Source organism: Benincasa hispida, chromosome 8 (genome assembly GCF_027475165.1).
Source record: "Benincasa hispida cultivar pf3 chromosome 8, pf3_genome.v1.1, whole genome shotgun sequence".
Taxonomy (NCBI): domain Eukaryota; kingdom Viridiplantae; phylum Streptophyta; class Magnoliopsida; order Cucurbitales; family Cucurbitaceae; genus Benincasa; species Benincasa hispida.
In genome coordinates this window covers 21232652-21249149 of record NC_143485.1, presented here as the reverse complement: position 1 = coordinate 21249149, position 16498 = coordinate 21232652, and the positions used below count along the sequence as shown (strand labels likewise).

Sequence of the window (16498 nt, the reverse complement as noted above, 5' to 3'; positions counted from 1 at the left end):
TATCGTTGTAACTTGAGCATGTATGTGGAGACATACAAGTGGATCATGTTTTAATTGATAACCTAAATGGTCTGTAGTATATGGATAAAGGAGGGAAACTTTATCCTTGTGACACTACGAGTGTGGCTCATTTTTTAGGTTTTCTAAATGTTGTAAAGTGTTATAAATGGTCTGATCCTGATCATTCGTGTATTAAACATGCGAGTGAGGATGCTCTATATAAAGGAATTTGTATAAGACCGGACCACGAAATGTTTAGTCTTGTTATATAACGTCGTTGACAGAGACTTTCATTTCACTAGGATGACCATTGGTAACATGACCTTAATCCTAACTGAGTTGTGAACTCTTGCCTATGAGGGCGATCCTTTGATTTACATGGGTGCGAATGGCCAGATTGCTAACTCAAACTTACTACTTTGGGGATTCGTCTGATTGGGGAGCTGAGAACTCAGCTACACAAGACGAAATTCACTCATTCCCCGAAGTAGGGGTAAGTAGATAAATTGCTCCCTTAAAGGCTAATTTCGGGACTTGAACAATGTGGCGCCACACTTTCTCTTGGCTCGAGAAGGGTTTAGTCATAGTGAGCTTGTGATGGATTGTTCATTAGAGGAATCATTGGTACTTAAGGAGTTAGAGGTAACTACAAGGGCAAAACGGTAAATTGGTCTAGTTGTATTTATGATCGATTTGTGAAGGGTCGTCATACTGTTGATTGGTTATATCCGATGGACACAGAAATATATCTGTAGTGCAAAGAGTGCAAATGTCGGTCTTTAGTGGAGTACTCGACAGTTAATAGATAGTGGATATTGTGATTAAAGAGTTTAGTCAGTTATTCACGTACCGTTGGAGCTTCAAGCTACAGGTCCATAAGATTCTCTTGGTAACTCAATGGATTCATGTTGAAAATCAGTTTTTGGGTTAGTTTGAAGTGTTCAAATTAACAAATGGGAATTTGATTATATATGATATAATTAAATTAATTCAATTATATGTGATATAATTGAGATAATGTATTTAATACATTATTATTAGATTGGAGGAATTAATATAAATATGATTTATATTAAATGCCATAAAGGAGAAAAAGAATTATGGTTTATATGTTGCATATGATGTGATATTAAAACTATAGATTATATAATATGATAAATTAGTTACTATATTTATTTATAATACACTAATTATAAGATAATTGATTTCAATTTTCTCCAAATAACCACCTTAGTGGGAGGTTTTAATTAGTTTATTGCTAACTGATGGATAAAATGAAAATCGTTTTCACTTTTCATACCACCACGCGCAAAGCAAGTTATCAGATAACTTGTCGAGAGAGAAAATGATAGATCGAGTTTGTTATATGATAGTTACTTGATACTAAACGATCGAGTACTCAAGTCTATATGAAAGACTTCTTCCTTCTCCCACTTACTCCATCGTCTACTCGATCGTCCAATTCCTCTATACCTTTACCCAAATCCATACAGAGCCCACACCTCCTGGATTCTCACACTGAGAATACCAAGGTAACTGAGTGGTAGTGTCGAGTTTCTGTTTGAGAGTCGAGGATCGAGTTTTACTCGATTGTGATCAAGGATTTTCCAGTTCATGTTGTTTGTTGGGTTTGATCGTTGTGTTCGTGTTGTTGGACGCGTTGTTGAGTTTGATCGTGGAAATACTAGAAGAAAGGATTCTTCAAAGGCATGTTTACTCGATGCTTTTGTATTTAACTTAGAAGCATGCTATAATTTACTCTTTGATGCATAACTGTTCTGTTTGATTGTAAATGTTCTTGTTCTTTCACAATGTGATTTGGAACGATCTGCTTCCGCTCATTGATTCTCTAGATTTAGAGTTCCTTCACTCCTTCTTTAGCAATAAAAAATCTGCTAGGGAAAGAAGCAACAATATGTAAGAATTCAAATTAAGAAGTGGATCAAAACGTACCCCATGTATTCTAGGCAGACAAGCAATCTGCTCCTCAATATTCTCAACATTCTCTTCACTTACAACCTAAACTGGTTCGTCAACAGGCACCTCAGAGCTCTCCATGTACTCACAGCAACAATGGACTAACATTATGCACGTTGAACATAGGTTGGGAAAGAAGCTTCCCATACTGAGTGTCCAATCGATTGACTACATCGGGCAGTTGGGATATTTGAGTAGTCATACTCTGGATGTGACTGGAAATGGTATGTTAGAACTGCTTCTAGCTTTTTTTGGATTTTCATGGTGGATTCAGCTAGTCTTTTCACCATGTCCTCTAGAGGCATACTAGAACTGCTCAGGCCCTGATGTCCCTAATTTCCTCAATGGGTGTTGTTGTACATTTGATTGCCTTGCTGATTCCCCGCATAGTTCACCTCAACGACAGGCTCTTTTACAGAGAAAGCCTGTTTCACAGTAGTAGAAAGTTTGGCGATTTCAGCTCTATATTCACTTACCTCTTATGCAGATTTAGAAGAATGAGAAATGAATTCTCGTGTCCCAAACTGCTGGGTATTGGCTGCCATGGTGGAGATGAGTGCTCTGACCTCTAAAGGTGTCTTATTAGTAAGGGCTCCTCCTACAGCTGCATCAATGGTACTTCTATCATTAGAGACAAGCCCTTCATAGAAGTACTGTATCAGGAGCGCATCAAAGATATGACGATGTGGAAAGTTGCCACAAGGTGCTTGAAACACTCCCAATACTCGTACAAGGACTCCCATCTAAACTGGGTGATGCCATAACTCTCTTTTTTAATCCTTGCAGCTCTGAAGGCAAGAAAGAATTTCTCCAAAAACTATTTCTTCATCTCAGCCTAGGAGGTCACTGATCCAGCAGAAAGATAGAAAAGCCAATCCTTAGCTTCGTCCTTGAAGGAGAATGAAAAAGCTCTCAGATTCATCTGCTTCTCTGTAACACCATGAGGTTTCATACCATCACACACAATATGGAACTTATTTAAGTTCTTGTGTGGTTCCTCTCCTACCAAACCATAGAAAACAAGTAGTAAGTGAATTAATCCAGACTTAAGCTCAAAGTTACTTGTAGTCTCAGAATATGTGATGTAGAAGGGCTATTGAGTCAGGTCTGGGGCCGAGAGGTCCCTAAGTGTGCGCTCAGTAGGCTACACAATTATCTCTTGCTGATCAACTCCCTCTTCTAAATGTTCTTCTTCTTCAATGCCTTCTACACATATTTGTCTTTCAATAAGTCTTCGTTCTCTAACTTCTCTCCTTCGTCTCCTTTCCTCCCTACCAAGCTCTGAAAAATATAACAAAGAATTTTGATACTGGGAAGATCAGGTCATACAAAAAAGAGAAATAATCAAGAACGAATAAGAACTGTAAACCCTTTAAAGGAGAAGTATCTTAGCTCTCCGACAATGGCGCCAATTTGGCGAACCATAAAGTTGTCGAAACTTTTGATTCGATCAAATAATTGTTCGGTTTCCTACTCTAATTATATGGTATTAAGGTAGTAATAGGTCGATCCTCAGAGAGTCGATCAATTTTCCTACTAAATTACTTGTTGTAAGTAACCAGGGGGTTTGATAATTTGGTTTCGATTGCGAGAAATTTGATTAAAAACAGTAATGATTGAATACAAATCTAATGCTAAGTAAATTGAAACTACCAATGAAATAAAGTCTAGCTCGAGGTAAATTGAATTAATTCCTAATTTGCTACTTAATCATTGATTAATCAGAAAGTGCCTTGTAGTTTAATCGATTTTTAACTTAGCCAATCACTTCTAGAAAAGCTAGAAGGAAACCCAATTGATCAAATTAATTCTTACACCTAGGGGAAAAGCCTCCTAAACATGCAAACTAATTAGCATTAAGGTCTAGGACAATTGCTAAGACGAACAAAATAATTAGGAATAACCCAATTAAGTATTTGATACGATAGATAGAAGAATGTTATTCGATTGGAAAAGCCAAATTAAAATGCAACTTTAACTTAACTTTCGTTACTTGACTATCGAAGAACCTAACAATTACGAATTAAGTGTAAACCTATAACCAAAAATTAAACATGCTTGACTAATTTGTCAGATTATCTCAAACACATTCAATCAACAGATTATCTCGAACACATTCAATCAGTAAAATAAGAGCAAGAACACGATTCAACAAACAATTACAATTTTGGGACAAAAAAATCTTCATAATCTCATGAGATAACAAATCAAGATATAAATACTAAATCCTGAGCTAGACAATAGTACCTTAGCCTCGATACATACTAAAGTCAACAAAATAATGATCTAAAGAGGTCTCAATTGAGTAAGAAAGCAGAAGTTTGGAGAGGATGTCAGAAAGATAGGAAAGATTCTACTCAAAATCGTGTGTGTCAAGTGTGGGCGGCTAGGTCAATTTAAATAATTCTTGTTGCAGCGTTGCAACGCTTAAGGACAAGCATTGCAATATTGGCCTCAACTCATTCGATCACCAGATGCATTTGTTTTCTCCTTCAAAGTACGTAGCATAGCTACGCTTGATGTAGCATTACAACGCTTTGAGAATAGGTGCTTTCGGGTCTTCAGTGTAAGACACCAATGTAATGTGAGCATCGTTACGCTGTGGGTAATGCTGATGCTTCTACCTTTCAGCATAAAAGAGGCAGCATAATAGGAGCGTTGTAATGCTCCCACAACACCACACTACTTCCTTCTAGTGTAGCTCTATACTGGAATGGAGGGTTGCAATGCTCTCTCAAGGGCATTTTGGTAATTTTGAACACTTTTCTTTGGTTGATGCTACGAAACTCCAATTTTGTTCGTTTAAGTCTCATTTTAACTCTAATGTCTGTTGTACTTCTTAGTTGCTCAATATCTACAAAATAGAAAAATAGACACATAAAATTCCACAGTCGAGCCCAAATTAAGTTAAGGAGGATAACACTTTTATGGTGCTATCAGATACTCTTAAAAATAAAATCTAACATTAATTTTTTTTTTAATTTTATTTATTACGATACATATATATTTGTTATTTAGAAAAAAAAAATTATTATGGTGCTTGTATGTTTTTTATTTAAAAAAGTACCAAGAAGAAAAATTAAAATATCAAATTTCAATCCATAGAAAAAGAAATGAGCCCAATTTTAATTTAAAATTAGCAAATGATCAATTCAAAACAAAAGTAGAAATAACAATAAAAATTTTGGAAGACAATACAAAAAATCGATAACAAAATTGATAATAAAATAAACCAAATAAAAATCAATCAATTGGTTTTTTTCTTTATTGGATATTAGTCTGGATCATTTTTTTTTTAATAAAATATTGGTTTGATTTGATTCTTGATTGTCCTCAAAACAAATAAAACTGAATCGACTAGCACCCATATAAATTAATACTTTAGGCTTAGATTACTTCTGCTTGTGTTTAAAGCTAAATGTTATTATTTATTTGAATTACATTATTAAAAAAAAATCCGGAAAAAACGTTCAAAACTAAATTTGAAACTGACAAACGAAGAAGAATACCTAAAACCCTGAGGAGGGCGTTGTTCTTCCCTCCTCCACTCTCCTCTCCTTTCAACTCCTATGGACTGACGAACAGCAATCTATGGTGAAAATGAAGATTAAGCTTCTTGCTAGAGGACGATTACACTCTTACAGTTCTATCGAGCACTCTATTTCCGGCATAAAATCAGGTATAAACCCTTTCCTACTCTCTTTTCCTTCTCATAGCTCTTCTGATTCTGCATTTGGTGATTTTGATTTGTTTTCAATGGGGGCATATGGTTTTCATTTCTCTGTCAGTTAGGGCTTCATTAATCTTCCATCTTTTTGCAGCGTTCAGTAGGAAAGATGTTGACTATTTTGTACCTAGCTCAAATACATGGTGGCGCGGAAGATCCTACGCTGCCTCTGTTGCTTCAGATATACCCGGTCCTGAGAAGGCTCGTAAACGTGTCTCTATAGAAGATCGGCGGGCAATTGTCGAATCTTTTGTACACAAGTACTCTCTTGTTTTATCCTCATTTGAAATTTCCCGGTTGATTTCACTTTTATGAACTGTGGCAAATGGTGGAAGTCTGTTCTGTATTGTTCTATTTAATGAGTGAACAGTTCTGATTTTAGTAATTAAGAGTATGATCATGAAGAAAAATGTGTATTGCATTTATTGCTACAGATTGCTTCAAGGAATTGGCATGTCTTCCTATTATTCTTCTGTTGCAAAAGGTATTCATTGCTCATACTAATAATGCAACCTGAAAAAGTAACAGATCAATGGAACTTTTTTTCCTGCTTATTTTGTTTATGTTAATTGATTTTAATTTTCTTTTTAGCAACATTTCTTTTTAATCTGATCACAGAATGTTCCATCTCGCACTGTTCTTGCTCACTGATCACTTGGGAATAATTTGCTAGCTATTGAAAGTTTTAATGCATCCTCAGTAACAAGCTTCTTTTTGCCTGACAATTTGAAGAGATAATGAATTTGTTTCTGTTTTGCTACTCTTTTTGTTGTCTGCAGGTGAACATGTTTGTTAAAATGCATCTTATACTTCCTTGTTGTTTTGTATTTTGGTCGGTAAATACTTCTTTGTTCCGTCCACAGGTACAAGGCATCAAACAATGGGAAGTTCCCTCCGGTATCACGTACTTGGAAACAAGTAGGTGGCTCTTTTTATGTTGTTAGGAAAATCCTTCAAGAGCTTCAGAATGAATCTACAATGTCGTCATTAAAAAACGGAAGAAAAAAGTCATTTCAAGAAACGAAAATAAAAGGTAATGGAAGTTTAACTGAAGGTGAAATTTCTACCAGGCAGTTTTAAAAAGGTTTTTGGACCCAAGAGTGAGTCTCAACCTTTTTTGCCTCGATCTCTTGTCTTCTTTAGATCATAAGAGACTTATGCCTCCATTGGTTTACACATTCTTAAAAATATAAATTCCACTTGTGTATTTAAGGATAATTCTGTTAAACCCCCGATTATCCACACATATAAAAGAAAGGGTAGAAAGGGAATTACAACAAAAATCATAAATGAGGGAGGGAATAATCAGGGGGATGGAAATTGAGGGAAATATTGGAGAGGGGACCACTAACGATTGAGAATTTGGTTATAAAACATAATAGAGGAAGAGGTTGAGGAGTGTGGAGTATTTTGGTGAAGCTGGAGTAGCTCTTGGAGGAGAGATTCTCATTCTTCTCGAATTGCCTAGTTCTCGTTTTCCGTTTTAGTTATTTCTCACATTATCTTCTTGTTTTTTAGCATAGTTGATTTCCATTGTTTATCTTTCCCTTGAAGTATATAAATAAAACATCTTAGAGCCTTGCTCTGTTTCTTGGGATTTTTCTTGTTGGGTATATTTTGTTTGTAGATCCAGAAACCTAACAAATTGGTATAAGAGCCATTTCAACCTAAGGCGAACAAGGCAGATGGCACAAAAACAAATCGAGGAAAGGATGGAAGAGAGTGAAAAAGAGATTTAGGAAATGAAGAACTTAATCGTAGGTCTTTGTAAGAATATGGAAAAACTATCCGAAGATGTGTGAGAAAACAACTCGATGAGGAAGAATGAAGAATCTGGGATAGTTGATGGATCCCAACTCAAGATGAAGGGCAAGTTGGAAGAGGTGGACTCCACATCAAGTCACGGAGCAAGAGGGACCGACAAGAGCAAGTACAAGAGATTGGAGATGTCGATTTTTGCGGGAGAGAACCCGAAATCCTGGGTCTACAGGGCTGAGCATTATTCCGAGATCCAAGAGCTCAGTGATGCGGAGAAAGTGAAAGTGGTTGTGGTGAGTTTCGCTCCTGACGAAGTTGACTGGTTCAGATGGAGCCACAATCGGAAGGTGATCACGTTCTGGGACGAATTGAAGAAAAGAATGTTCGAGCGTTATTGACCCACTAGCGAAGTCAGCCTCGGAGCAAGGTTGTTACGGATCAAACAGGAAGGAAGTTATGAGGAGTACGTGAAGAAATTTGTAACTTACTCCACACCGCTACCGAAGATGGTCGAAAGCGTACTCGCAAATGCATTCCTAAACGGATTGGAGCCAACGTTGCAGGCCGAAGTAATCAGCCGACATCTGTTGGGCCTAAATGAGTGTATGAGAGGGGCCCAACTCGTGAATGATTGTAACCTAGCCTTCAAACTAGCCCTAAATGAATTGGGTCTTGTTGGACCCAGAAAGGGGAAGCCCAAAGTGGAATTAAAAATAATAGTGCAATGGTGAAAAGAAACCCTAAAGGAGCTGAAGGGGGGCGACTCACCAAGTTTCAATTCTAATTAGATAGAATCTGAGGAAGGAGCCATCAGTAAAACGACTCTCCGATCGTGAATATAGAGAGCGTCTGGAGAAGGGGCTTTGCTTTCGTTGCAATGATAAGTACTCGCAAGGCCATTGCTGCAAGGTAAGAGAAAATCTAGAACTAATGTTATTTATAGCTACTGATGAAGAGGAGAACGAAGAGATCGAAGAGAACCCAAAGATGAATTCGATGGAGTTAATAGAAGAGACGAAAATATCACTACGTTCCATGATGCAATTCTTGAAACATGGCACCATGAAGTTAAAAGGGGAAATCGAATGGGAAGAGGTGATAGTGTTGATAGATTGCGGAGCGACTCATAATTTCATTCATCAAGGATTAATAGAGAGACTGAAGTTACCAGCCACTAGTACGGCAAAATATGGAGGAGTTATTGGCAATGGAGAGTCAATGGAAGGAACTATTTGCAAGGCATTGATAGTTAAGCTACAGGAGCTAGTAGTCATTGCTGACTTTCTTCCAATAAATTTAGGGAAGATGGATGTGGTGTTGAGAATGCAATGGCTGATCACAACAGGGTTCATGGAAGTACATTGGCCCTCATTAACAATGTGCTTCACAGAAGGAGGTCGGATAGTTATGCTGAAGGGTGACCCGTCGTTGACCCGAGTGGAAATTTCATTGAAAACTTTAGCTAATGTATGGGAAGAAGAGGACCAGGGGTTCTTGATCAAATTTCAAAATTTGGAGATCACCGATAATCGGGATGTGATTCCAAATGTAGAAAGCAAGAAGGACGAAGTACTTCCAGTAACGATCCAATCTCTACTCAACGAGAGCGAGGATATTTTCGAGGTTCCAACGAAATTACCTCTCGAACGGGAAAATGATCTCCAAATCATCACTCAAGAAGGACAACCACCAGTCAATGTGAGGGCGTATAAATATGGGCATTATAAAAAAGAAGAGATTGAGAAATTGGTAGGGGAAATGTTAGAGACAGGAATAATCAGACCAAGCTATAGTCCATATTCAAGCCCTGTTCTGCTGGTCAGAAGGAATAATGGGGGCTGGAGATTCTGTATGGATTATAAAAGATCGAATCAAATAACAGTGGCAGATAAATTCTCAATTCCTGTCATTGAAGAGCTGTTGGATGAACTTCATGGGTTTGCAGTTTATTCAAAATTGGACCTATGATCAGGCTACCACCAAATTCGAATGAGGGAGAAGGATATAGAAAAGACAGTGTTTAGAACACATGAAGGACATTACAAATTCCTTGTGATGCCATTTGGCCTAACCAATGCGCCTGCAACCTTTCAATCACTAATGAATCAGATATTCAGGCCGTTTCTAAGGAGATTTATATTAATATTTTTTGACGATATCTTTATCTACAACCCTAATATTTCTACTCATGGAACACACTTGGCAGTGGTGTTCAACATTTTAAGAGATCACAAGCTGTTTGTTAATAAGAAGAAATGCTTTTTTTGCCAAAATAGGATCCAATATCTGGGATATTGGGTATCTCGTGGAAGGGTAGAAGCTGATGGAGAGAAAATCAAAGCAATGGTAGAATGGCCACAACCAAATAACGTGATAGAACTCAGGGGCTTTCTAGGGCTTACCAGGTACTATCGGAGGTTTGTGAAGAGATATGGGCAGATCATAGCTCCATCGATGCAACTACTTAAAAAAATGCCTTTGGGTGGAACGAACAAGCCCATCAAGCATTTGAGGAACTGAAACGGGCCATGGTAACTATCCCTGTATTTACCAGACTTTCGATTGACATTTGTAATTGAAATGGATGCATCTGGATTTGGGTTAAGGGCAGTACTCACGCAGAACTCTAAACCAATTGCATACTTCAGCCAAAAATTGTCTCCCCTGCCCCAGGAAAAATCGATATACGAAAGGGAGTTGATGGTAATTGTGTTGGCGGTACAAAAGTGGCGCCATTACCTACTGGGGACTAAATTCATGGTCATCTCAGATCAAAAGGCCTTAAGGTTTCTGATTGAACAATGGGAGGTACAACCTCAATTCTAGAAAGGGTTGACAAAGTTATTGGGATACGATTTCGAAATACTTTACCAGTCGGGGCTTCAAAACAAAGCGGCTGATGCATTGTCGAGATTACCTTCCACGGCCAAGTTATTCATGCTAACCACACCATCACTATTGGATATGGAGCTGGTACTCAAAGAGCTCGATGAAGATGAAGAGTTACAGAAGATCATCTCCATTTTGAAGGATATTCTAGAAGGAAAACCCAAATACCAATGGGAACATGGTAGGCTGTTATATAAAGGAAGGTTAGTGATTTCAAAGACCTCATCACTAATACCATCACTTATCCATACTTTCCACAATTCGGTGCTAGGGGGGGTCATTCGGGGTTCCTACATACTTGTAAAAGAATGTCAGGCGAGATATTTTGGCAAGGAATGAAGGCTGATGTGAAGAGGTATATGGAGCAATGTGAGATATGTCAACACAACAAAGCAGAATCCTTAAAACCACCAGGGCTGCTACAACCCTTACCAATTCTAGACCAAATTTGGGATGATCTGACGATGGACTTTGTAGAAGGGCTTCCAAAATTAGACGGGTATGATTCCATAATGGTTGTCGTTGATAGGCTGAGCAAATATGCTCACTTTATAAGATTGCACCATTTGTTTTCAGCAAAGCAAGTAGCAGATTTTTTTATTCAAGAAGTCATACAACATCATGGAATCCCAAAGTCAATTGTAACTGTCAAGGATAAAATCTTCCCAAGTCACTTTTGAAAAGAATTGTTTTCTATGATGGGCACAGTGCTAAAACATAGTACCTCTTTTCACCCACAAACAGACGGACAAATGGAAAGAGTAAATCTTTGTTTAGAAATGTATCTAAGGTGTTTTTGCAACGAACAACCAACTAAATGGAGCAAATGGATTTTGTGGGCCGAGTATTGGTATAATACAACTTTTCACACTTTGATTAAGACCATTCCATAACAAGTAGTGTTTGGAAGGAAACCCCCTCCCTTGATCTCATATGGGGAGAAGAAGACCACGATGACTTAGTAGAACAACAATTTATGGCAAGACATGCTGCCCTGAATGCTTTAAAAGACACCTCGTGGTGGCACAAAACTGGATGAAGAAGCAAGCTGACCTTCATAGGAGAGAACTATAATTTGAGGTAGGAGATGAAGTTTATCTCAAACTACGACCGCATAGATAGAGATCCTTGGCTTGTAAAAGGAGTGAAAAGTTAGCACCTAAATACTATGGACCATACCAGGTCAAAGAATGAATTGGGAATGTGGCCTATAGACTAGAGTTGCCACCTGAAGCAAATATCCATAATGTGTTTCATATTTCACAATTAAAGAAGTTGGGACAATCTACTCAAGTCCAGCACCATCCACCAGTGTTACTGAAGAATTTGAACTCCAAGTGATGTCAGAAAATGTTTTAGGGATACGTTGGAACGGGGAGTTAGCTGCAAACGAATGGTTAGTAAAGTGGAAGGGTCTACCGGAGAGTGAGGCAACTTGGGAGTTGGTATATTTGATGAATGAACAATTTCCCCACTTCCACTTTAAGGACAAGGTGCCTTTTTCAGTACCTGACTTCTACTCCTTAAAATGCAGCTATATTTCCTCTGTTGCTGGAATTTTCTGCACCTTTCCTACTACTACTTCTAACCTCCTAGTGATTTCAATCTCTTGTCGATCTTCTTCCTTAACATTTACAGGATGGAGCTATGGAGCTCTGATACCAATTGGTAAGTGGCAACTGATGTAGTAAAATAAGATGCCAGTGTATGACAATCTAATCATTAGGAAAAGAAGTTGCAACTCTTGGACTCTTCGAGAGGTCTGAATTTCTCCCTTAATAGATTACTTCCAAGTATACCTATTTTATGCTTACATCTTCACTTGTATACTTCCCTGAAAAACTACCCGTACGACATCCCACACTACCCTTTGGTACAAAAACACCCTTCCCACCATAAACTAACTTGTATATGCTAAACACCCTGTACCTTCGTCCTTGTATATACAAACTTAAATTGGAGGCTTACTTTTATAATGATCATTGAGATTTGATTCTTTTCCTTTAATACCTTTATAATTGATAATGTTGAGTAATGGCTTACATTTTTATGACTTTGATCATTTTATTTTATTTTATTTTATTGTTGTAAAGTTTACTTCTCGTTGTCTCAAGCTTTTGTCCTCTCTATTTTTTAAAAGCTTAAGACCGCCTTTTTAATATATTGAGTATACTATTGCTTTGAGTTCAACAACAAGAACTATTCCCATTGGATAATTCATGATGCAGAGAATCCTAATGTTGGTGGCAAACGTTTCGAAGCAGCATCTGATTGGCAAAATTCCTCTTGTGCTGAGAAGATCTCGTCTGCTAATGATGATGTAAGCTTGCAACTCGTAAGTTTGATCTGTCATAGTCATAAGAAGTATTTGTACTAAATTTGGAGATGGAGTTTACAATGTTCTCTTGAGAAAGTTGTAAGGCTAGGTTGTTCTAGTTCAGGAACTTATTGGTGGATTCACTTCGTTAATGGTGTTACAGCGTGCACAAAAAAGGTTGTAAGGGGACATTTAGATGCCATCTCGTCATTTGCATGTTGATTTTCACCTAGGTGGTATATTTTAAAAAATGGAAAACAAGGTTATCATTGAACATGTTAGCCTATCAAATTCAAAAGAAACAATTGGAGTGTTTTTTCTTTTAAACAGCAAACTAATTGTATTGAAAGTAGGAAATTACAATTTGTGTGTGTGTTTGTGTTTTTGTAGGAAATAGCGATGAAATGAGGGTGTTACTTTACTGGATCAAACTATTTTAAATATGTTTTCATTTGAGGTTAATCTTATCAAGGAAACTCTCTTTTCTGAACCAAGTATCGCAGTTTTCATTTTTACTTTAGTTCAAAATTATTTTGGAAATGATTCAAACTGCCTTCTATCTCACACAACCATATAACAATAATTTTAAAGTGATTTCCATCATTCTTTTAATTAGATTATAAATGTTGAAGCCCTCCGGTGTTATGTCTTTCAGTTTTATTGACTTTTGTAACTTTACACAGGTTAGCCATTCTGTCCTTCCAATGAGAAGCAATCTTTTGGAGGACTCCAAGGAAGTTACTTCTTCTCATAAGAAACCAGATAATGATGATAAAGAGGTGGACATTTCTGACCATGGTTCTACTGAAAGCCATGTACTAAAAAATGAACGAGATGTGGTTTCTGAAGTTCATCTTGAAGGTCGTTCTTCATCTGAAGAGCTGAAGCGTGAACGTCCAAACGGTAAAGAGCAACATGTTCAGACTTCTCGTAAATTAAACAGGTTTGTTCACCTTATTCATATTCGATTGGATGGGTATTCCACAAACACCTTTTCCTTTTTGGTTTCCTTGATGCCCAGTCGTGTTACTCTTATTAATCCACCAGGCCCAAATGATTTCGGTTCTTATGGTTTGATAAAATCCTCATATGTAGTCCCTACCGTATGGATTATTTTTTAGAGTTTTATCAAACTATAGGGATTAAATTCTAACTTTCTCTTTACTATAGGGACCAGATTTGCAATTTTATCCCTTTTTTTTTCTCCCTGTGGTCCTTCATATGCTCCTTTCCATCTATTCTTAAAGTTTTCCTGCCTGTTTAATGTTGATAACTGAAATGTTACTGCAATTCTTCCATTTTCTAGGGAGAACATTAACAATAGGACGGTGGATGAGGCTCAGCTTACAACAATTGAATCAAAACCCTGGGGAGAACGTATGAAGTCAATTGTAGACGGTATAATCAACATGTGGAGGAAACGTTAAATCCTTCTTAGAAGTGTTAATCAGAGCTTGTAAATATAGTCTACACACCTGTTAGGGATAATGTCACTTTTAATATATGGACACTAATCCCCTTTTTGGTTGGCTGTTTATTCCCTTGAGTAATCTTTTTTTAATTTATAGGTTTTTACTTTATGATTATTTCTACATTTGAAACAGATTTTGCAGACTCTTATTTGAAATTTTCGTAGGCGGGAATATGGTTACGAATTGTTGCTGGTACTTGTTATGAGATGTAATAAAATAATATCTTTGATGATTAAGTTGGGAATTTGTGATGTGTATGAGTGAAGGATTCAACTCCATTTTGGAGTACTAACTAGAAATTCAAAGAAATGTATGCCTTGAGGAAAAATCTTCCTGGACTATGATGATTTAAACTTGGTTGAGAGAAGAATTCAGTAAAGCCAGCAGGACAAATGAGGCTAATGGACAAACATTCATCCAAATCTAGCTAAAGTTTGTGTTCGCATGAAATTTCAATTAAAAAAAAAATGATACGTATAATGAACTTGAATTTGATTTGTAGGTGAGTGTGGTATGTACTAAAGAGAATAATAATTCTTATTCCCTTAGTCAGGCTGAAGATACATATATATAGGTAATTAAGAAACCCTAATCTAGGAGATATAAAATTACAATAAAGGACACCTAATTATATTTACAATATACATATATATCATAACACTCCCCCTTAAACTGGAGCAAATATGTCAATCATGTCTAGCTTGTTGCATAGATAACTTATTCGTTTACTGTTTTAGTAAGTAGATCTCTCAATTGATCACCAGTTTTTACATATCCTGCAGATATCAATCCTCCTTGTATTTTCTCATGAATAAAATGACAGTCCACTTCAATATGTTAAGTTCGTTCATGAAACACATGATTGGATGCAATATGGAGAGTTGCTTGATTATCACACCATAATTTAGCTGGCACAGTAATACTAAAGCTATCTCAACCAAAAGCATCGCTCTATATTCTAACTCAACACTCGAATGAAAAACTACATTATGTTTCTTACTTTTCAACGACACTACGTTCCCTCCTACAAAAACACAATATCTAGAAATTGATCTCCTATCTTCTCGAGATCCAACCCAATCAGCATCTGAAAAATATTCAACTCTTGTATGACCATGATCTCTATATAAGATCCCACGTCCAAGTGTAACTTTCAAATAACATAGGATTTGTTCAACTGCAACCCAATGATCCATAGTAGGGGAAGACATAAATTGGCTAACAATACTCACAGAATAAGCAATGTCAGGTCGTGTCAAGAACGGGAAGATATACCTGATATATCATTTCCAGTGATAACGATATCATCAACATATACAACAAGCAAAGTAATACCATTGTCTGATTGTCGATAGAATACAGAATGATCAGACGTACTCTTCTTCATACCAAAACATTCGAGTGCTTGACTAAACTTACCAAACCATGCACAAGGACTTTGTTTTAGTCCATACAAGGATTTTCAAAGCTGACATACCTTATTATTCTCCCCTAAGCAACAAACCCAGGTGGTTGCTCCATATAGACTTCCTCTTGAAGATCACCATGTAAAAAATCATTGTTAATGTCAAGTTGATGCAAAGGTCAATTGTAATTAGCAACCATTGAGATAAACATTCAAATGGAAGTTAATTTAGCAATAGGAAAAAATGTGTCAGAATAATCAGTCCCATAAATATGAGCATAACCTTTAGCAACCAATCAAGCTTTCAATCGAGCCACTGTCCCATCAGGATTAACCTTGATAGCAAACACCCATTTACACCAAATAGCCTTCTTTCCATCCGGACGTGAAACTAGATCCAAGTACCATTATCATCTAAAGCAACCATCTCCTCAATCATTACAATATGCCACCCAGAATGAGATAACGCTTTATTGACAAATTTAGGAGTAGAGGTGGAATCAAGCAAAAAAGAATAATTGGGAGAAGATAACTGGTTATACAAAACAAACGAAGAAATAGGATAAGTACAAGTGCGTTTATCTTTTTGAAGGGTAATGGGAAGATCATCACTCGGTCTCAGATCAGATGTCGAAGAAGCCAGTGGTGGAGGACATGGATCTGAAGATGGTTGTGAAGGACGCCTGGATTAGACTCGAATAATTAGGGGATTAGAAGGAAGAGATGTAGAGGAAGGTGAATGAGAGGATGATGGAGAAGATGTAATCTCATAGATAAAAAGATCGTCATCCTCCCTCGAACACGGACTCAACGGTGATGGACTAAAGGGTATATCTTCAAAGAATGTAACATTTTGAGATACAAGATACCTATTCAGAATAGGACAATGACAACGATAACCCTTTTGAACATGTGAATAGCCTAAGAAAATGCATTTCAAATATTTTGGATCT

At 37.0% G+C, this 16498-nt stretch overlaps 1 protein-coding gene across 6 annotated transcripts; it reads left to right on the top strand.

Moving 5' to 3' along the window:
• The first annotated feature begins 5421 nt into the window (after nucleotides 1-5421).
• On the top strand, nucleotides 5422-14205 carry LOC120083086 (hydroxyproline-rich glycoprotein family protein). Of its 6 annotated transcripts, none has more exons than XM_039038631.2 (6): nucleotides 5422-5656; nucleotides 5799-5964; nucleotides 6568-6737; nucleotides 12580-12671; nucleotides 13352-13611; nucleotides 13975-14205. In XM_039038631.2, the coding sequence occupies exons 1-6, from the start codon at nucleotides 5569-5571 to the stop codon at nucleotides 14093-14095; spliced, it is 897 nt and encodes a 298-aa protein (XP_038894559.1). In that variant the 5' UTR covers nucleotides 5422-5568; the 3' UTR covers nucleotides 14096-14205. The 6 variants fall into 6 exon arrangements, with proteins under 6 accessions (XP_038894559.1, XP_038894557.1, XP_038894562.1 ...); XM_039038629.2 differs by having other exon boundaries at nucleotides 12580-12686; XM_039038634.2 differs by lacking the exon at nucleotides 6568-6737 and adding an exon at nucleotides 6139-6188 and having other exon boundaries at nucleotides 5435-5656; nucleotides 12580-12686.
• The last annotated feature ends 2293 nt before the right edge of the window (nucleotides 14206-16498 follow it).